The sequence below is a fragment of the Empidonax traillii genome, unplaced genomic scaffold (assembly GCF_003031625.1).
Source record: "Empidonax traillii isolate 1590-97213 ecotype Southwest subspecies unplaced genomic scaffold, ASM303162v1 scaffold364:size1245619, whole genome shotgun sequence".
Classification (NCBI taxonomy): Eukaryota; Metazoa; Chordata; class Aves; order Passeriformes; family Tyrannidae; genus Empidonax; species Empidonax traillii.
The window spans coordinates 595,467-615,701 of NW_020955557.1; the positions used below are offsets into that span (position 1 = coordinate 595,467).

The 20,235-nt window shown below is 42.0% G+C and overlaps 1 protein-coding gene across 1 annotated transcript; it reads left to right on the plus strand.

Moving 5' to 3' along the window:
- Window positions 1-758: 758 nt before the first annotated feature.
- Window positions 759-19,822, plus strand: PANK3 (pantothenate kinase 3). The gene is made up of 7 exons (XM_027892707.1): window positions 759-880; window positions 10,019-10,371; window positions 11,170-11,423; window positions 12,043-12,219; window positions 13,070-13,193; window positions 15,475-15,600; window positions 16,919-19,822. The coding sequence occupies exons 1-7, from the start codon at window positions 853-855 to the stop codon at window positions 16,967-16,969; spliced, it is 1,113 nt and encodes a 370-aa protein (XP_027748508.1). The 5' UTR covers window positions 759-852; the 3' UTR covers window positions 16,970-19,822.
- Window positions 19,823-20,235: the final 413 nt, after the last annotated feature.

Consider the following 20,235-nt stretch of genomic DNA (forward strand, 5'->3'; position numbering starts at 1 on the left):
ACCAGCAAAACGAAAAGAGCCATTTCCTAAACGCTTCAGCCGCAGCGAGGGGAAACGAAAATAAACTGCAGCTTCCTACGTTATTGAGCAGGAAGCTCAATAAATTACCGAGCGACACGGAGCGTCGGTGTGGCTCCCGTGCCCCATGAGCCGCACAGAGGCCACCGGCTTGCACCGTGAGGGTGCTCTGAGGTGCCTCCCCGTCCCCCCCCCCTTAGCCCGTGCCCCACTGCCGAGGGGCGGCGGCGGGGCCGCGATTGGCGGCGGGCCCGTGGCGTGAGGGGCCGGGGGGGCCGCCGGGAGCTGTAGGCGCGGCCGGACTGCGGCTCCCGGCTCGCCCCGCGCCGGGCGGGGGCAGCGCTGCGGCTGCGGCAGCGACAGCGGCGGGGCGGGCGCGGAGCCGCCCCGGCCCCTTTGTGTGCGCGGCCGCGGCTCCGGCGCCGCCGCCATCTTGTGCCGAGTCCGCGCCGGGGGCTCCGCGGGCAGCGCCGGGGCCGCTCCTGCCCCCGAGCGGGGCCTGTGCCCGTGCCGGGGCCGCCGCTCGGCTCCTCCGCTCAGCTCAACTCCGCTCGGCTCCGCTCCGCCACCTCCGCTCGCGGCGCGGCCGCCCCGCCCCGTCTCCCCGCCCCAGCCCCAGCGCCGATGCCGCGGCGGGAGCGGCCCCAGCCCGGGCCGCGGGCGTAGCGGCGGGCGCGGCCAGCGCCGCTCCCCGGGAGGCGGGCGCGCCGCGGGCGACGAGCATCAGGAGAGCGAGGCCCGGCCCCGCCGAGCCGCCGGCGCTGCCCGCCCCATCAGGCGAGGGACAGGAGACCCGCCCCGGCCGGCAGCGAGCCGAGCCGTCGCCGCAGCGCCATGAAGATCAAGGATGCCAAGAAGCCGTGTAAGGCCGGGCAGGGCCGGGGGAGGGGGCGCGGGGCCGGCGCGGCGGGCGCTGCCCCGCTATGGCTCCGGGAGGTGCCCGCGGAGACCATCCTCGATCCTGTGCGTCCCTCGGAGGGAGGGGTCGGGGCTCGCGGGATCCGCGGGGGAAGGGCTTCTCTTTGACTAGAAAGCGATATCATCGGTTCCTTTGGGTGCGGGTGATGTGTTTGATGGAGATGGCACTTAATCGCTGTGCCGAACACCTGCGCAGGTGGCTGCAGTTGCTACAGTTTTGCTTTTTAAGGGCTAATCAAATCCTGATCCTTTTTAGAGAGAATATTTCCTATTAATTGGATGCAGGTCTTTAAAATACGCTGGGTGCTCCCCTTTAATAAGCACAGCTGTAACAATATCCTTACTATTTAATGGTTTTGAGCACGTATTTGTTTTGGAGGGCACAAACGTGGTTCAGACTCAGGTGAAAGCAAACAAAATGTCTTCAGACTACAGGTGCTTCTTTGTGGGAAGAGAGGTATGGATTGAGTAAAGTTAATCTACATGCAAACGATGTACAGCTGTGCAAGTCAACACACCTGTCAAGCTAATACAGGTGTGCCTTGGCTGAAAGGGATGCAGGTATTGCTCCACCGAATTAAGCATCATTGTCATCATACTTAAAGAAGTACTTTCAGGGTGAGTTACTGTGTAGAAAAAAATGTCTAGTCCCAAATTTCTAGGCCTGCTGTGTGGCCCTATGGCATGCCTGGCAAATGAGCAGCATGCAGCTAAAAGAGGATCTTGAAAGGGGATGTTTTACATGTATTGTCTGAGCAGCCCAATAAGAAAACCATCAAAGACGTATGAAAAACAGGAAGTGTTAGTGTAGCTCTAGAAACAGCTATAATAGCTGTGAAAGTACCTTGTTTCTTGTGGTCTGTTGGGGAAAGCCTGAATGTGCATCTTGTAGCACCCAGTTAGTCATCACCTCTTGTTACTGCCAGTGTGTGGAAATTCCTGAATTTACTGTAATGGTGTTTATTAAGAATACAGTTCAGACAGCATTTTTTTTTTCCCCTGGTATAACATTAAGGAATGTTATCAAGACTCTGAAGCAATAACTGGCTGTAAAATGTTACTGTGGTTTGTTAATCAAAATTGTGAGAGTATGGCTGTTCTTACTGCAGAAACATGCTAATTTCAGGAGTGTCTCTGCTGGACCTCAAAGATTTGTTCTGTGTAGTGGTGGATTTAAACCTCCTGGTTAAATACCAATGCAAATGTTACCAAGAAGTTTTAGCTGCTCAAATATGCTACAGTTGTAGTTGCACTCTTCAGTTTCTTGAACCTGAAGTTTGATGTTGGTTTCATGATGGGAATTAGAAACAGTTGGAACTGCAGAGGCAGGAGGGGAAAAATACAGTGTCAAACTATGTTGTTTATATCTTCTTGACTCTTGAACATACTTCGAAGTTGGTGGCTTTTTTAAAGATAATAGCACTTAGTTTCTTAGGCGATGAACTTTAGACTCGTTTTGCTGATCTCTGATCCTGGTTAGCCACACTGACTGAAGTGGGAGAGCAGCTGAATGTTTGAAGAGCAGCAGATCCACAGAAATACTGAAGATGGAGAAGTTCAGAGGCTCTGGTGCCCCGAATCTGCTGTCAGTTCGGCTTAACTGCTCACACTGACATGAAAGCTGGGCTCACGGTACCACTTTTAGACTGCTTACAAATTATTTGGTTAAGACAGTTGTAGATAATTTTCAGCACAATTGCTGAGTGGGTATATTCCTTAGACTGAGTGAGTATCTAATCATCTGTGCTGGAGCCAAATTTGATGCAAGCGAAAAATGGTTAATCATTATTTAACTTAAGTATGTGCAGAGTGGAATCGAGAAGATTGCCTTAGCCTACCTTGGCTTTCATCTGTGATGTTTGGCATCAGGAAAAAAGGCATGATTGCACTGCCTGTCATGTCAGTCATCAGAGAGGGTAAAACGGAGACACCCAACCAGTTCAGGGCTTCTGATGTGGATACAACTGCCTAGACATGCTTGTGTGGTCCTCCCTTCCAGATCTTCACCTGGCTAGGGATGTTGCTAATTTGGTGGACTGAAAACTGAGAAATGCAGCTGAATTTGTGGAACACAGCTTCTGAGGTTGGCTGCCTTGAAAGAGGCTCATAAAGGGCCATTTAAATCTCAGCTGCTGGGGATGGCAGGTGTCAGCATTTGAAAGGAGGAGAGCAGAAATTCACATCGAGAAAGCTTTTGACTAAGTTAGCGTGGCAGTGGAGAGGTTGTGGAGTCTCCATTCTTAGAGGATTCCTCAAAAACTTCAGAGGTCTTAAAGCCTTGGCTGGACAAAGCCGTAGTTGACCTCATCTCGAGTTGGCAGTTTTCCTGCTGGTGTGACGGAGAGGTCAGACCAGATGACCCCGGGAGGAACCTTCCAAGCAGCAGTTGCGTGATAACTCTTCTGAGGAAATGCCTCTGGGGGAGAACGGCTGGCAATTTTCAAGGAAACTTCCAAAGGTTATTTGTGGGTTGGTATGACAAATGTGGGAGCAGAGAGTCCTGCTGCTGTGTGGGATCTGCCTGAAGGGAAGAGAGCAGCCACTCAGTCAGGGGGAACTCTGCATGTTGGCGGGGAGGGTGAGAGGGACAGTGCCAGCGTGCTGTGCTCTCCAGGGGAGCTGGAGCCCTTCCTCTTGGCTCTGGAGTGTAATGCACTGCTGAAGGAAAGGCAGAGACTTCCAACATCTAGTACACTGTGTATGTTACTTTTTACAGTGCGTTCTTTTTGATTGTTTGTTGAAAATAGTTTGAGAACAAATGCCTTCGTTTCCCTTGAGGCGATTTGAGACACACTAAAGATGAACATACATAGCAAAGATTTGCAAAGTGCTATATCAGTATAAAGAAAAGATGAAAATCTCAAGTTTAGTTTCTCTTAATGTGGTTCTCTGGATAAATATAATCATCATGGACACAGTGATCCCATGCAGGATTAGTGTAGTAAAATTGGTGAACTTGCTGCATAGTCTTGGGTATCCTAGCATTTTCTTATTAGTCCTTGAAAGCTGTTTACTAGCCAATAGCAGATGTTACAGGCCCTCATTTGACTGCAGTTGAAAAGCATGTTTCTAATAATGGATTAATACTGCCAGGCACAGTTTATACTGTGTTAAACACAGTGTATCTGTGAGTGTTAAATTATGCCTCCGCATGCTGTATCTCACTGTAATTACACCTATCCCCAAAGACATGGCTGCTGAAATGTCAACAAAATTAGGAGAATGAGCAAGGAGAGAGAAGATGAAAGCAGTGATGTTTTGTCTTGTGGTAGCTTTATATGGCATCCACTTGTGGATGTGATGAACCTCATGAAGAGCAATTGCAGTAATTGCCCATTCCCACCTGTCCTCCCAGTGGTAACTGTGGCTGTTATGGAGCCTGATTAGAGGAGGCTGAGTGGGAAAGTGCAAGGAGTTTGTGGAGCGTGATGGAGAAGTTTTCCCACAAAGAAAAATGACAGGATGTGCCAGGGTGTGCCAGATACATGTAATCTATGCATTAATTCTGTATTTTGAGCTGGACTTGGGATATTTGAACCAAAAACCTGTTACAAAACTTGTTAAGGAGAGAAAGTCTGCAGTGCCCCAAGGACTAAGGACATTTGAAGTGCAGTTTTGCTCTGTAGAGGCTCATACCCATGTGCATCCCTGGACATGGGTGCAGCAGAGGCACTTTGCTGCCTACCCATCAGGTTAATCCTGCTTGATGCAGCAGTTGCACAGCCCTTGGGGTGCTTTCCCTTCGCTTCTCCCGTTGCACACATGAGCTGCCTTGGCCTGCCAGCTGATTCAGCTGATAGTTTGCCATCAAGTTTTACTCCACTGCATGCACGTGTTTTAGGGAAGGACTGGCAGTGTAAGAATGGATGTATGAACACAGAGGAAAATGCATTTGGAGAAACTGCAGGGTTCATTTTAGTTTCTGTGTAAACACTTCAGTGTGTAGTAGTTCAGTATAACTTCTAAATAGTTGTTTGCCTTGTCAGTATTCGGGTAGGAATAGGATCAAGGTTTTATTATCAAAGGCTGAATTAGAAGATAAGTTTTGGGTATCATAACTGATAATACTGCATACTTTCATAAAGAACTGTTGCAGTGCCAGCAGGAGTAGGCTTAAGTTTTCATGGCTTTCATGATCATTTTCCTTCCCTCTATTTTAGGGCTGTATAGAATCATGAACTTTGGCACCCTTTGGCAGTTTTTCGCCGGGGTTCATTTGTGTTTGAAGTGCAACAGTCTTAATAATACATAAGCTTTCTTGCAAAGGTGACGCTAAATGATGTAGGCTGCTCTTTGCTGTCACTGACAGCTGTGAATTTGTGTGGTTTTTTTTTTCTCATGGTGCAGAGCTCCCAGCTTGAAATAGAAGTTAGCTACTCTTCTTTGAAGGTTGGTTCTTGTTAATGTACAGCAGGGTTGACCCAGAATGTTACTGTATCTTACAGTGAGAAGGAAGGATTTGAAAGGTGTTTGTATTTCAGATGTGTCATTACATTCTTAGGGAAGAGGCTGACAGGAATCTGTTTCTCAGTTTTTAAAAGCCAAATACAAATAGAGCATTAAACTGAAGGGTCTTACACTTGACTGAATAAGGGGGAGTAGTTAAGTCTTTGAGTTTGTGCTTCCTGCAGCTTCGGATCCAAAGTGGGTGTGCAAAATCAGAATACTAGTGTGTGGTCTGGGTGGAGAGCTTCGAAAGTCCTCTGCTCTGCTGAAGCAGAGCCCGTGGAAAAGGAAAACACTTCAACCTTTGTGTCTATATTGGCATGAGAGACTTTTCACTGGAATTATTTCCTTTGGCATATAAATACCTTATATGATAGGATATAAATAACCGTAAGATTTCTGCCAGTGACTATGTACACCAAGAACTTAAAAAGTGCAGACACAAGAGAATGAGGCCTCCCTCTGTATCTCTAAAGATTGTTATGGTTTAAAAAACAACCAACAGCCATCAGCATGGGGTTTTCTTACTCAGCAGAACTGCTACATCATTGCATGAGCACAGCGCTCCTCCCTTGTGGAAGGTGATTTTCTACATTGCAGGGAGCAGTGCTAGGGAATCCTCTTAAACATTTGGATTTTTTTGAGGGGTTGCCCCTCAAAGCTTTCTCATGGCATGTGTGGAACAATCTGTTGCTTTATAGCAAAGGTTCATGGTTACCGTGTCTAGGTAGGGACCAGAGTGGCTCCTGACAGAGCTGGGGAGTGAAAGAAAACCTGGATTTGAATTAAGGAGGTTGTATGTTATGATTCTCCTTCTTGCTGTCCTGGAGACAGTTAAATTTGGTGTGAAGTATCACACTAAACACCATATGGGTTTTGATTTCCCAGTTAGTGTTCTGTTTCAAGTATCTGTCTCTTCTCAGATAATAAAAATCTGTGTTTTGTGTATTCTTAAACAGATTCCCTAAAAGCAGAATGCATGTTTTTGAAGGAGTTTTATATAGTCTATCAAAGGCAGTTGGGCTTGTTGAATAAAAAGCTCAGTTTTACTTTTCTTGTTTTCAAATTGAATCTGACCTCTGCAAAGATGAGCTGAACTTTGAAAAGATGGGCCCTGGATTTGTTCTGTGAATAGCAGTCAAATGCTCAGCAAGGAATACTTCTAATCTGTGCATCACTTTTTGTGAAATCTTCCTAGGAATAAAAATAGTTACAAAGAGGAAGAGCTGAGAAAAATCTTTTAATGACCTAATCCCCTAGAGCTGTGGGAAAAAAAGCCCATTTTTAATGCAAAGGAATTGATTCTCCTTAGGAAGTGAAGCTTTGGAATGGTTACAGTTGTGCAAGTCCTCAAACCTGGTATCTGCAGACTTATAAGCTTGAAAGGAAGGTTGTGTAATTGGTACTGGTGTCATCCAGGCACATTTCTTTAACTGTGACTGCTGAAAGGATCAAGCTGATATCTGGGGATATTTTTTTCCAGAAGATTCTGTTGCTGGCATTCTCCTACATCTCTCACTTAGAGAAGCATGACCCACAGATACAAGTATAAAAATACTTTTTAGAGTCATTGCTATATTCTCAGCCCAAGGTACACACCACGCTATTTTTGTCGTGTTCCAAGCCAGCTTTCAAATACAAGACTTCCTGAGAAATCTTTCATGGATTTGAGAGACCATACCAGCTACTGATGCAGATATGCTGTGTAAGAGTGAAAAGTTGTGCTTCAAACACTCCTAAAAGAGCAGCAACCTCCCCTTAAGCAGAGAGCTCATATATGTGGTTTAAAATGATGCACAAGGTTCTTTGTATGTAGGGCAGGACTTGAAGTCTGTGTGTCCTCTTCAGGCATTGTCAGGATTAGCCTGGCTGCTGGAAGTCTTGTAGCAAATTCTCCATAGTACTCTGCCTAGTCCTCGATCCTGAATCTCTCTGGCCTGATTTTAACCCTGCAAATGAAAACACTTCCAGTAATTTTGTGTTTCCACGTGGGTTCCTGTTTCCTTCAATCCTTCTGCATCCAGACAGGATGGATTCTGAGCCAAGATCCTCCCAAAGCAATCTGATTTGAAGGCTGCAGCTATAGGAGGTTTCTATGTTGTGTCCAATTGTATTAAAATTCAGGAAAATCAGTGTATTTCCATTAGTTAAAGGCAGCTCAAGCACGGATAAATCTTGTGTCCTTGCAGTCCCAACGGATTGTGCTCTTGCCACATGTGTGTATTCCCTTCTGTGTTTGAAGCACAAAATGTCTGTAATTTTTCTGGCTGTACCTGCAATAAAATCAATATAAATCAATCAAGAGTGGCTTACATGCACAAGAATCCTTGTGTAATTCCTTCTTCTGGACTGCTGGTATAAGGAGTAAGTTAACAGGACGTGGGCCCGCTTGTTTGTCAGAACTCCTCCACCTTGCAAATGAAACTTGAGCAATGTGCCTACCAGCCAAATCTTGACAAATTTTCAATAGAAAAATGTGAAACTTCTTGGGGTTTTGTCACGGATGTGAACACTGACCTATTTCTTCAGTTTCAAAATCCTGAAATGGCTGTTAAGATCATTCAGTTAACCCAGAAAACTGATATTGTGCAGCATCATCCCACTTGTCAACATAAAACATGTTCCTGTTTGCATTATGGAATAAACTTACAGTTCAGTTGTTCTTGTTTTTTACTTGATATACTTGATTTATAAACCTTGAGATTTATAGGAATGTGACTAATGCTGTATTTGCAAAAGCCTTTTGGATCATTTAACATGGGATGTGGTGGATCTTCTGACAAACAGGCATGGCTTGCACCAAATCTTCGTTAAGCTCATTCCCTGAACTTTCAGCTGTTTCCCCCTCTCTCCTGTTGTGGAGGACTAGATCCTAGTTATCCAGTAGGCCCACTGAGCAGGGAGAGTCCCAAATATTTTAGGTAGTACTTGGCTTGCTGTGTCAGAGTTAAATTCTGAATGAGTTGGATTGACTCCTGCAGACGTGTTCTGGTCTGGTGGGTGAATCAACTTCCCTTCTTTGCTTTTGGTCTTGTGACAACGTTTATGGAAAAAGGCTGAAACTTGATGAGGTCACTTAATAAGTTATCAGCTAATTGTGGTCAAACAATAAGGTGACAAATTTTCTTGTGTCCAGAGCCACAGGGTAAAGAAGTCAGGCAGTTGTAGAATCAGGTCATGTGTGGCTTTATGCTTAGACCTCAGCTTTATGAAACTGATTATCAGAGATACAGACCTTCTTTATTTCCCCTTGAAGCTAGATTTTGCTCACAGAACTTACTCTTGTATTTAAATTCAGTTATTCAAGATGAGTAGGGTAACCAACTAAACGTTTTTTGTTACTATCTGACAATATTCCCTGGGCACCCATTCCTGAAAGTTGAGGCAACTTCGAAATTTCTTTTGGTTTTAACTCTAGCACTCATAAATGAACTGACACACAGCCAGCCTTGCCTAAATACGTTAAAATATTTTGGTAGATCATTCTTCTCAAGGATACGTCCCACTAGTAATGTAAATTCAGTGTAATTGCATCTTGCTCATGATGAACATGTTAACATCTTTTTGGTTTTGTCCCTGAGTGTCATGTTTGTGTAAGATATGAATTGCATCTGAAGAAATAAATTGGAACTCTAAAAAAAAAAAAAGGGGGGGGGCAAGCAAAACAAACAATCTATAATGTCAGTTAGAAAATAAAAACATGAGCTTCCCAGCTGGATATTCAGAATCTTAAACGTACAAATTAAATTTTAAATACTGTTTCTGGGAGATGACAGTGGGAAAACTGTCAGATGAAGGTGTTGTCTTTGCTGTAGGGTTACTGAGTATCTGTTGCACTGCACGTGGTTGGGAAAATTTATTGGTTAAAGGTATATTCAAATTATGGTCCTGCATGTCATAGACCATAAAATACCTGTTAGGAACTGCAGTCATCCCACAGAAGTCACAAAGGCAACGCATTTGGTTTACTGTTGTTTTGTAGTACAGAAATGCCCTCTTCTAGCCAAGGTACAGAAAAAAGAAAATTGGAACCTAGATTCACTAATATTAATTTTGTGGTTTGCTTGTAGTTCTTAATAGAAGTTTTTTGTTATCCTTTTAACTTCAAGGGATATAAATTGGGTGTCTTAACTGTGCCAATTTTTAAAGTGCATGCAAATAAATTAAAGCTTCTCTCTCAAACATGTTGTGTGAAGAGCTGTTAGAGGAAGAATATTGTCCTGCTCTGTTGCCAGCTCTAATGTGTAACCTGCTTTCTTCCCCTGTGCATTGCTGAAGTGCGTCAGAGCTATTATTTTAGAAGGGAAGGTTATTTTAATCCTTTGTTCTCAGTTAAAAAAAAGTGGTTGAATTTTGTTTAGAAGTTGGTCTGAAAGATATGGTATAATTTGGGGAGTTTTAGCTGGGCTTCCTGAGCACGTGTAATAGCATTTAAATGCGTGGAGTTGCTAATTTTCCCATTTTTGCCTGTGGCCAGAGGGATATTTAAGGTCATGTAGTTGAAATGAGCGCTAATTCCTCACTCCCATGAGGTTTGTTGTTAATATCTTGTTGAAAAAGTAGTACGGCGTTGGTTTAACTCTTAAGTTCCACGTATGGCTTTGTCTCTTTAACAATAACTCTGGTACCTTCACAGCTTTCCCGTGGTTTGGCATGGACATTGGGGGAACGCTGGTGAAGCTTGCCTACTTTGAACCCATTGACATCACTGCAGAGGAGGAGCAGGAGGAGGTTGAAAGCTTGAAGAGCATCCGCAAATACCTGACTTCCAATGTAGCCTATGGATCCACTGGCATTCGGGACGTCCACCTGGAGCTGAAAGACTTGACCATTTTTGCTCGAAGAGGAAACTTGCACTTTATCCGATTCCCAACTCATGATTTGCCTACTTTTATCCAAATGGGAAGGAACAAAAACTTTTCGACACTACACACGGTGCTCTGTGCCACCGGCGGTGGCGCGTACAAGTTCGAAGAAGACTTTCGCACAGTAGGTACCCTGGAGCTGATGCCAAAAGCATTGCTGGTGATGGGATAAATAATCAGTATTTTGAAAAACTGTGCAATGCTTAAATATTATTAATTACAGACTGCATCAAGTATAGGAAATTACAGCCTTTGTGGAATCGCCAGCACCTGTTAAATTGCCTTTCTGCTCTATGAGAGAACGGCAGCTTAAATGTCACGTGCAAAACTGAGGAGGAGCTGTAGTGAGCCTAAAGCCCCTCAGAATTTCTGCCCTGTGGTTTTCTGATAATCTTTGGAGCATTAATGAAGCTGCAAGGATAGTTAATGTGATTCCATTGAGCTTTCTATCTGCTGACATCCTAGAAATGACTGTTTGACTTGTAAGATGGGGAGGAAACCCACAGACCTTGAAAAGATGTGCAGATGTTTGAGTTCCACTAAGATAACACTCAGTGGGGCCTTTAAGGTATTTGGTGACCTTTTTTTAGATTTAAACCAGTGGAAAATGTTGCTAATTTTTCAACGGGTTAATGTCTTAGCATCTCAAAAGTTATCTTTGATTTGAGCTTACCAAAGCAGATATTTTTACTGCCTGTCTGTTCTTGACTCAGGTCTGAGATGTAGATTTATAGTCAGATGGATTTGCTAATTGATGTATTCAGAACTTGTTTGTTGGTTTTATACTGAGATTGAAGTTCCTGAATTAGCCGTCTGAGAGAGCTTCCCAAAGTTGGGCAGTACAGATATACTCATAAATTTGTAGCATGTTTGTGCAATGTTAGAACATGTTGACACAGTCTTTTTTTCTTTCTTAACACAGATTGGAAACCTCCAGCTGCACAAACTGGATGAGCTTGACTGCCTTGTCAAAGGCTTATTGTACATAGACTCTGTCAGCTTCAATGGCCAGGCAGAGTGCTATTATTTTGAAAATGCCTCAGACCCCGAGAGATGCCAAAAGATGCCTTTTAACCTGGATGATCCCTACCCACTGCTGGTGGTTAACATTGGTTCAGGAGTCAGCATTTTATCAGTCCATTCCAAAGACAACTATAAAAGAGTAACTGGAACAAGGTAACTTAAAAACCTGACTTGGGGTTGTTGCTCTGTGGGACAATGAGCCTTCTGTGTTTGAAGTGCTTCCTCTCCCTGATTCCCCCACCTCTTCTTTTCTTCACTCTCTAGTATGGGAAAGTATTTTGTGTGTAAATTAGAGTTGCATTCTTTGAAGCCCATTCCCGTTGAGGAGTTTAGTCTATCTTATTCATCAATCAATGAGTAATAAAAGTGTTCCATAGTGAGAGTTTTATAGGTTTTAAGTTTTGATAAATGTGTGCAGTGAACCTGTGTTCCTCTTGCTCCATAAGAAGAGATGTGTCCACATGTGTTTTACAGTAAATGATCAAGGATCAGTCAGTGGCATGATATGGGTATTTAAGGAGTTTGTCTCTGATTAAGTCTTCCAGCTTACATTTTGAGAGTTTATATCTATTTGTTAGCTCTTACCTTCTTGTAAGTGACTTAAAATAACGTGAAATTGATTGACAGCTGTTTGTGAAGTGAATCTTATACAGAAAAGCAAATAGCTCGGTATAAGTTGTAGGGCTTTATTTGTTTATTTTGTTAGTCAGACATAAGAATCTTTCATGTAGGGAAATACTACTTAAAAGCAACTAGTTTGCTTTGTCCTTAGTCTAGGTGGAGGGACCTTCCTTGGTTTGTGCAGTTTGTTGACGGGCTGTGAAAGTTTTGAAGAAGCTCTGGAAATGGCATCCAAAGGAGACAGCACACATGCTGACAAGCTGGTTCGGGATATTTATGGAGGAGACTATGAAAGATTTGGCTTACCAGGGTGGGCTGTAGCATCCAGGTAAGCAGGAGTCTCCTTGTTGGTTCTTTTGTTGGTTTGAGGGGCTTAAAAAACAAGATTTGAACTATTAATGCAGAGAAAACTGCTTTTTCACAAACTTCTATTGTAGTCATTTTTTTATCCTAAAAGTATATATCCTCAGCTTTTTAGAAGGTTTAAAGCCACAGGCAACTGCAGGTACCTACCAGCTAGATACTGAAGAAACCTTGTGTGGTATGTCCTACACAGAAAGTGTGAGGTGATCACAGGAGTGGCAGGAAGGAAGTGCAGAGGTGGTGTGGTTTAACCTGACAGGCAGCTAAACACCACACAGCCACCCACTCCCCCAGTGAGAAGGGGGAAAAAAAGTAAAATTCCTGGGTTGAAATAAAGTTTGTTTAATAGGACAGAAATGGAACAGAGCAGAATAGTCCTCTCCCAACTTCTGCACCCTGCTCTGCTTGCTGGTGGGCTGGGGTGAGGAGCAGGAAAGGCCTTGACTCTGCTCAGCAATAATGAAAACATCCTTGGGTTATCAAGAGTTTCCAGCACAAATTCAAAACACAGCCCCAACTAGAATAATGCCAAAGAATAAAACTGCATTTTGCTGTAGATGGTTCTTCATGGAGGTCAACCTGAACAAAAATATTTTGTGGAGGTCATTATTGTAACAACATTGACTTGTTTGCTGTAAAGGAATAAATGCACATGAAATGTTAAATTGCTGTATTTAACACAGACTTTGAAAGGGAGCTCCTCAAGGACAAACATGAGACTTAACTTCTGTTACAGCATAAAAATTACATTCTGAAATGACTACTTCAAATGCACATAAATCATGTTTAATTAATGGAAATTTTTCCTGTTCTAGTTTTGGGAACATGATCTACAAAGAGAAGAGAGAGTCTGTTAGTAAAGAAGATCTTGCAAGAGCCATTTTGGTGACCATCACCAATAACATTGGGTCTATTGCCCGGATGTGTGCAGTAAATGAGGTAAAAACTGATAAGGAAGTGATCTATCCACAGGTCTATTATTTGTTTTCAGATTAAATGACTGCTAAAACGATGTATAATTTTAAACCTTTTAGTAGTTTCTCAGATGGAATGAGGAAATTCATGTAGTGTTTTGTGCCCGCAATCATCCTGGTTTAGCAAGGGGACTTCAAGTCCTTCGTCACAGCATCCTGTGCTCCCCTACCCCCTCACTTCCCTGCAGGCTTTGGGCTCCATTCCCTAACAAAGCTGGTTTGAGGCACTCCTTGTCAGGTTATCTTCCCCACTGGCAAAGATATCCATGTCCCAGTTCTCCAGAGACAATCAAAATATTCTGAACCCACTGCTAATACTTTAATCACAGAATGGTTAGGGCTGTAAAGGACCTCTGGAGATCATCCAGTCCAACCACCCTGCCACGGCAGGGTCACCTAGGGAGTGTGTCCTGCCCTGAAACATGGATTTGGTCCTTGGAGAGTTTCAGAATATGTGACCTGAGTAACTGCTGCATTTAAGTTGCTGCAAGACCTGCTTTGAGCAGTGTGTGGGACCTGATGGCCTCCAGCAGTTTCTTCAAGCTCAAATCATTCTCTGATTGAAGCCTGTGGAAAGCCTTGCTTCTAGTTAAGCATTATTTTTAATTTTTACTAACTCTTGAGACTTCAGATTATTTTGACACCTGTCACCTTACTGGTTGATACCAGGATGGTTTCCTGCCATCTTCTGTTGTTCAAAGTCCTGCTGAACAGAACCAGTGTGTGTTCAGTTTCAGCAGGACCAAGAAACTGTGGAACAATACTGAATTTAGGCATAGAAGGCATTAGGTTCTGAGCACCAGGGTTTTCCTTATTCATTATGAACAGACTTTGGATAAAATGAGGTTTAGTAACAGCTTTCTTGGGGAAGACTATGGGTAACTGTATTTAGAGCTCTGCTTAAAATCTCTGGATATGATCACCTCACAAGTACCAACAACCTTGTTACCTGCAAACCCCTCCTTTTGCTTGGAGCCAGACTAATACATGTCTGGTTTTAATATTGCATGGTCTCCCTCAGTTTCATTCTCTGGCTTTTTGTCTTGTCTATCTTGGAGTATAAGGTTCATTTTGTGAGTATTAAGGTAATTTTGGCTTTTTGCTTTATGGCAAGACTTGATAACAAAGGGTTAAAATGAGGGTGAAGTTGAAAGTACATACTAATAGAGTAAGACAAATTACGAAATTTATATTTAAGGGTGGGAGTAAAGGAGGACAAATCAGAACTTGTAAGCTGCACAAACTAGCTTTATTCCAATTTTTTGGTGTCATTCCAGCTATGTCACAGAACTACTAATTGTAAGGAACAGTTTCTAGGGATATACAAACTAATATCTTGAACTGATATATAAAGTTGGATGTCATTATTTTGGCTTCCTGCAGTAGAACAGAATTATGGTTTTGTGCCTTAATGGTGTATCTACTTAGTCTTCAGTTAGAACTAATCAAGATGGTGAAAAACAGTCCCATGGTAGTCATTTGACTGCAGGTTGAATTGTTACAAAAACTAGTGTGACAACTTAGATACAATTAATGTATTTATTGATTTAATGTAATGAAGTGCTTGTCTAAGCACTATGCTAAGAACTAACACAATTAAATTTTCTTTGGTTCTTCCTCTTGTATCATTAAACCAGTGTTTAATGTTGCTTTTGCTTAACATTGGGTTTATTTCAGCAAATGAGGGAACATTAAATGATTTTTCACTTCTTTACATTTGACCTGATTAAAATTCACAGCTCGCTTGCAGTATTTAACTCTTGGTCTGATGCTGTGCCGAGGTGTATTGAGTTCTGAAGATGAAAGGAACACCTGCCATGTCTTACTGTCTTCGGCTTCTTTACAGTGCTGCCTTGTTGCATATGGATCAAGCAGCATTGTACAGGGCTATGAAGGCTTTGAGGCTTCCCTGCCAAACAGAACTATCTTTCATTCCATTTCATTTCACTTTTAGCTGGGCTGTTTCATTGGCTTAATTACTGAGAGTGCTCGCTTTAGTTTGCAACACAAATGCTACTTGTCTGTAAATTAAGTCCTTTAATTCCTGTGGGTTGCGCCGACTTTCCTTTTCCCCGAGTATGCCATGTTTTAAATTTTGAAACCGGGTTTTAATTGTGGGTTGCTTGGTTTTTGTGCCTTTTTTTTCCTTGCTCGAGACAGCCTGCTCTTTCATAGCTCGGTTTCTCAAAGCTGTATTAAGCAGTGAAAAGTCTTAATCCTTTGCTGTTTTTCTCTTTTCCTTTTAGAAAATAAACAGAGTTGTGTTTGTTGGCAATTTTTTGCGTGTGAATACTTTGTCAATGAAGCTTCTTGCGTATGCACTGGATTACTGGTCAAAAGGCCAGCTGAAGGCCTTGTTCCTAGAACATGAGGTATGCTGTGGTTCATTTATCTGTGTGTGTTGTTCCACCATAAATCAAAAATGCGTTATTGAGTAGCTCTCGTGCGATATCCCGGGGCACCATACTCAGTAAACATTAGAAATAAGAGGAGGCTTGTCGTGCTGAGTGGGTTCTCTGGGAACAGCTCTCTGCCAGGGAGGCACTTCAGTCACTTTGGGGTAGCTCAGTTCACGCTGTGGATCTTTGGAGAGGGACAAGAAAATCTTAAGCTCTGTGCCCAGGGTCAACAGTCTTTCTTAAGTTTGGGTGGAAACAATAGTAAGTGTTGTATTTCAAAGAGTCCAGAGATCTAAAGCTTGAGCCTTTGAAACGGGCCCATTGTTCTCTACTGGGCTTGAGCAACATCCTGAAAGTGGAGACTGCCTTTGACAAGGCCGGCTTTCATACCACCACAGACCCCTCAGAGCTCTTGGAGTGACTTTGTGCTCTCAGACTGACCTGCTTTGGGGCAGTTTCTGCCATCTTCATCGGTATGGAATGCTTAGAGTTTTCACCTGTTTTATTTTAAAAGACAAGCAAATTACAGGTGCAGCAGTTGTGAGATTTGTAGCTTCTTGGCAGTGGATCGGCAGTTTTTGTCCTCAGTTTGTTGGTGTGCAAATATTACAGCATGAGATCTGTTCCCCTTGAGTTGATTCTCACAGCGTTTTTCCTTTATTGCTTATCCCAGGACTGACAGTCTGTGCCAGTGTCTGCAGTAATAGCAGAATGGTTCCTTCTCAGTTCTTCATTTTTTTCATGGGTAAATTTTGAACTCTTGCATTTAGTCAAGTGTATATTCCAAAGACTTCAGTATTTCACAGTTATAGGGAGAGGGAACATTTCACTCCTCCACAGGAGGGAAAGGTAATCCAACAGGAAAACGTGGTCCTTTGAGTGCAGGTAAGTAGTCAAAATTTGTGAGGTGCAGTTAATTTAAGAAATTCTTAACTTGTGTTTTGGGAACAGTGTTGCTGTGGGTATTGAAGATCTTTTGGCAACCAAAATATCCGGCTCCTCTAGGAAAAAGGAACCAAACATGATTTCCATTCTTTAGGATTCACTGTCCTGGAAGCCTTGCAGTGTATGGTGAGGCTTGGTGTGAAATGCTCCAAAGTTAATCTAGGCGAGAAGGACAAAGTGTTCGTTTCACAAAACTTCAAAAAATTATGGATTATTATATATTAACAGTGTATGGTGTGCTTTCTGTAGCATTGGTCCATCAGACGGTGGTTGTCACTAAAATGTGAGTAGTGCAAAATTTAAAACCCTACTTAAACTTGAATTTTTTTTATTTTTTTTTTAACAGGGATACTTCGGAGCTGTTGGTGCTCTGCTTGGGCTGCCCAATTTCAGTTGAGATACCAGATGTCACTACACTGAACTATTTTCCACCTGAACAACATTTGTTTATGGCAATGGGAATTAAATCTGGGGAAGGGAGAAGAAAACAGCCCATTTTCTGTAACCGTTTATAAGAAGTGATTAGCTACTGAGTATTGCTGTTCTAAGGAAGGGTTTCACTCTGGGCATTGGAAAGTGAACTGTTTGTGGTTATCATTTATGTTCTTTGGTACTTGTAGCCAGTGGTGAACTCATAATATGCAATACATCCTCTGAAAACAACCTTCCAGAAATCCCAGACAAAGGAATGCCAAACCATTAAGTGCTCAACATGAAAATAATTGCAAGTTTACTCCTGAGGCTTTAAGCCCATCAGTTTTGTATATAATTAATGAATGAACAATTATTTTCATTAGTTATAGTATAGTATGAGCACAATTTCCCCTGTGTACTTAGAGAAAACAACTTTAAAAACAGCGAGGTACTATCTACAAGATGAGAGGAATCTGTATACCATTCCTTCCCACAGTAAAGAACAGTAATTATTTTATTTTTCTGTCTAATGGAAATAATATTAATGCTTTAATTTTCAGTGGGAAGAATAGAAACACAAAAAATCAGCCAAAGCAGCAGATTAAGCATCTGATGTTATGAAAGTTTCATGAAGATACTCACTTGCTCTCTTCATTTATTTGAAAATTTAGCTGGTATTTTGGGAAGATCCCTCTGTCTTTGATTGGATTTGGAAAGGAGTTTAGTGATTAATGAAGGCAGGTTTTTTTCATTTTTCATTGTTTTTGGGTTTTTTTTGAGGGCATGACTCCCAAAATGCCTTCTGGATTTTTGTTGTCTCTTTTTATCAGTTCTGCCATCATGAATCATTATTTGTGAAGGTACCACAAAGCCTGAGAGTATTATGTTGTATTTTTCATGATTCTGATGACCTCAGGACCTCATAATTCTGGTGTTTTGGCTCATTTCTGTGGAGATTTGGAAAATTTTGGCTACTAATTTAAAATTCTGAGTTCTACTTAATTTTGTAGGAGTTGATCAGAATCTAATTAGATGTTGAAAATGAAAGGTTGCTAGCTTACTTTTGGATTTGGGAAGTTTGTTTTTGAAAATTGAGGACAGCATCAGAGTTTGTATTGCAGCACCAAACGGACCAACGTTTAGTGCTCTCGCAATATGGAACATCAAATCGTGGCCTTGGGATAAAATCCACCCTCTGGAACTGATCTTTGGGGTTTTCTGTAGACTTTTAAAATTTACAGTTGTGATTATTGTAATAAGTTTAGTCCTGAAGCCAGGGCATGAGATCTTAAACTTACGAGACTATTATACAATCATTAGCTACGTGAATTTTTGTGGACTAAAGAGCTACCCAATTTTATTATATTTTCATGTTCAATATTTCCTGTATGTGCATGAGGAGCAACCAGACTAGAACACATTGATATCTCGGGGTTTAAGGTATTTTTAAAACTGATTGCTCGAGTATTCCACAGCATGGCTGTGTTGTATTTACAGATACACCCACCTAGTGTGTTAGAAACCCTGTGTGCTATTTCAGTCTTCTCTTTCTTACAATTCAAAGCCCCATACTAACATCATATGTTATCTTTTAAGATTTTCTGGGATCCTTTAAGAGTACAGTACCTTAGGGCAGGCAGCTCATTTAAGTGCAGCTGCCAATTTCAAATGCAGTTCCATTTATTGTTGCTTTTTCCGGTACTTGTACTGCATTTCTATTGTGCTTGCTTTTGATGTTTCACTTTAGACATAAACAACTAAAAATTACACCCACAGTTCAGCTGATCTAATGCTAATTCAGAGCACTTCAGAAAATAAGCAAATATGGGTTTTATAGAATGTCTTTATAAATGCTGTATACGGCTCGTTTGGGTTATGGTTGACTATCAGAAGTAAACTTTATTTGGTTAATAAAACTGTGTGAAAACCTAATTTTCTGAGTGTTCTGACAGCCTGCTGAAAAGTTTGCAAACTAACTGCATATTTTATTTGCAAAGTGAGGTACTTTAAGACATATACTACAGCTCCATTAGAAATAGTTCCTTTAGACCATGTTTATTGCTACTTCAGTTCTCTTTTGGTGATACTGAGAGTCCTTTTGAAGCAGTAGTTAGAAGCTACTTACATATTTAACCAAAAGCACACATAGCAGAGGATTACCTAATATCCATGGTTCATTAAACCAGTTGAAGCTGATGTGACTTAAGATACATTTTTTTTCTAAGTAAATTGTTACAAAATAAGTGGAATAATTCTTGAATAGCTGTACTGTATAGAAACTACTGTGAGAATCAAAAAGTATGCCCTACCTCTGGTTTACTTCCCTTGAGCTTCTAAAAAAGTTGGTTTCCTATTCCTGGTTTAATCAGCACAATTGGTACTTCATTACAAGAGCAACCAGAGCAGTTGTCAAGCCCTACTGTAAAGCCCAGGGATCCTGTATTTAAGCGTCATCTTTGGGTTTCATCTCACTTTCTGTCAGCTTAGAACTTGTTAGAGTCCCCAAAGATTGACTCTACCACCAGGAGAAATGATAGGCATCACAAGTAGTTGCAAGATAAGCCTTAAAGTCTTCTCTTTGAAATTCTCTTCTAAATATGTTGAAAAGGATTGTTTCTTTTACACAGATAACTGAAGTAGCTTGCTTTTTCCTGATCCTCTGTTTTTTCTTTCACCCTTGCCATTTCCTCAAAGCCAACTGGTTGAAGCAGCTTTAGGGTGAATGGATACAAATGAAAATTTGGGGTTTTCTCAGGACTACTGTTGTCTTCTCAAGTGGAACCACTCCTCTAGAGGAAAGTTCTGTGATACTTCTTCTAAAGTAAAATGCAAAATTCATTTTGAATGTGTAATCATTTTCAGCTCAGTCAGCCGTGTGAGTGCCTTTTAATTTTTTCATATAATGCCAATTTTAATGGTACTGGGACTTTATCCATGAGGTTTCCTAATGAGTGTTACTTACCAGCAAAATGGCAGATAATTTTATTGGCCGTGGAGATGGTCCCTTCAATCCAGTGTAGCAAGAGATGCCAGGAGAACAGCATCAGGTTTCTGGCTTCCTATCCCTTAATCCTGTGATAAGACTTTTGCATTTCTTGGTCTCATCCCTCCAGCTTGCTCGTTACAAGTATTACGCACAGTTTGGTTGTATCACTATCTCCCTAAAAATCATGCAGGTTTGTAATGAGACAAATACTGTTTATTTCTGGACAGAGAAGCTCAATTGTAGATGAAGTTATTCCAGGCTGT

What these genes read in the sequence shown, in the direction of transcription:
- PANK3 (XM_027892707.1), top strand. Translation starts at nt 853, where the DNA reads ATGAAGATCAAGGATGCCAAGAAGCCGT. An exon ending in CAAGGATGCCAAGAAGCCGT is followed by an intron (nt 881 to 10,018) that starts GTAAGGCCGGGC and finishes GTACCTTCACAG; the next exon opens with CTTTCCCGTGGTTTGGCATG. An exon ending in TCGAAGAAGACTTTCGCACA is followed by an intron (nt 10,372 to 11,169) that starts GTAGGTACCCTG and finishes TTCTTAACACAG; the next exon opens with ATTGGAAACCTCCAGCTGCA.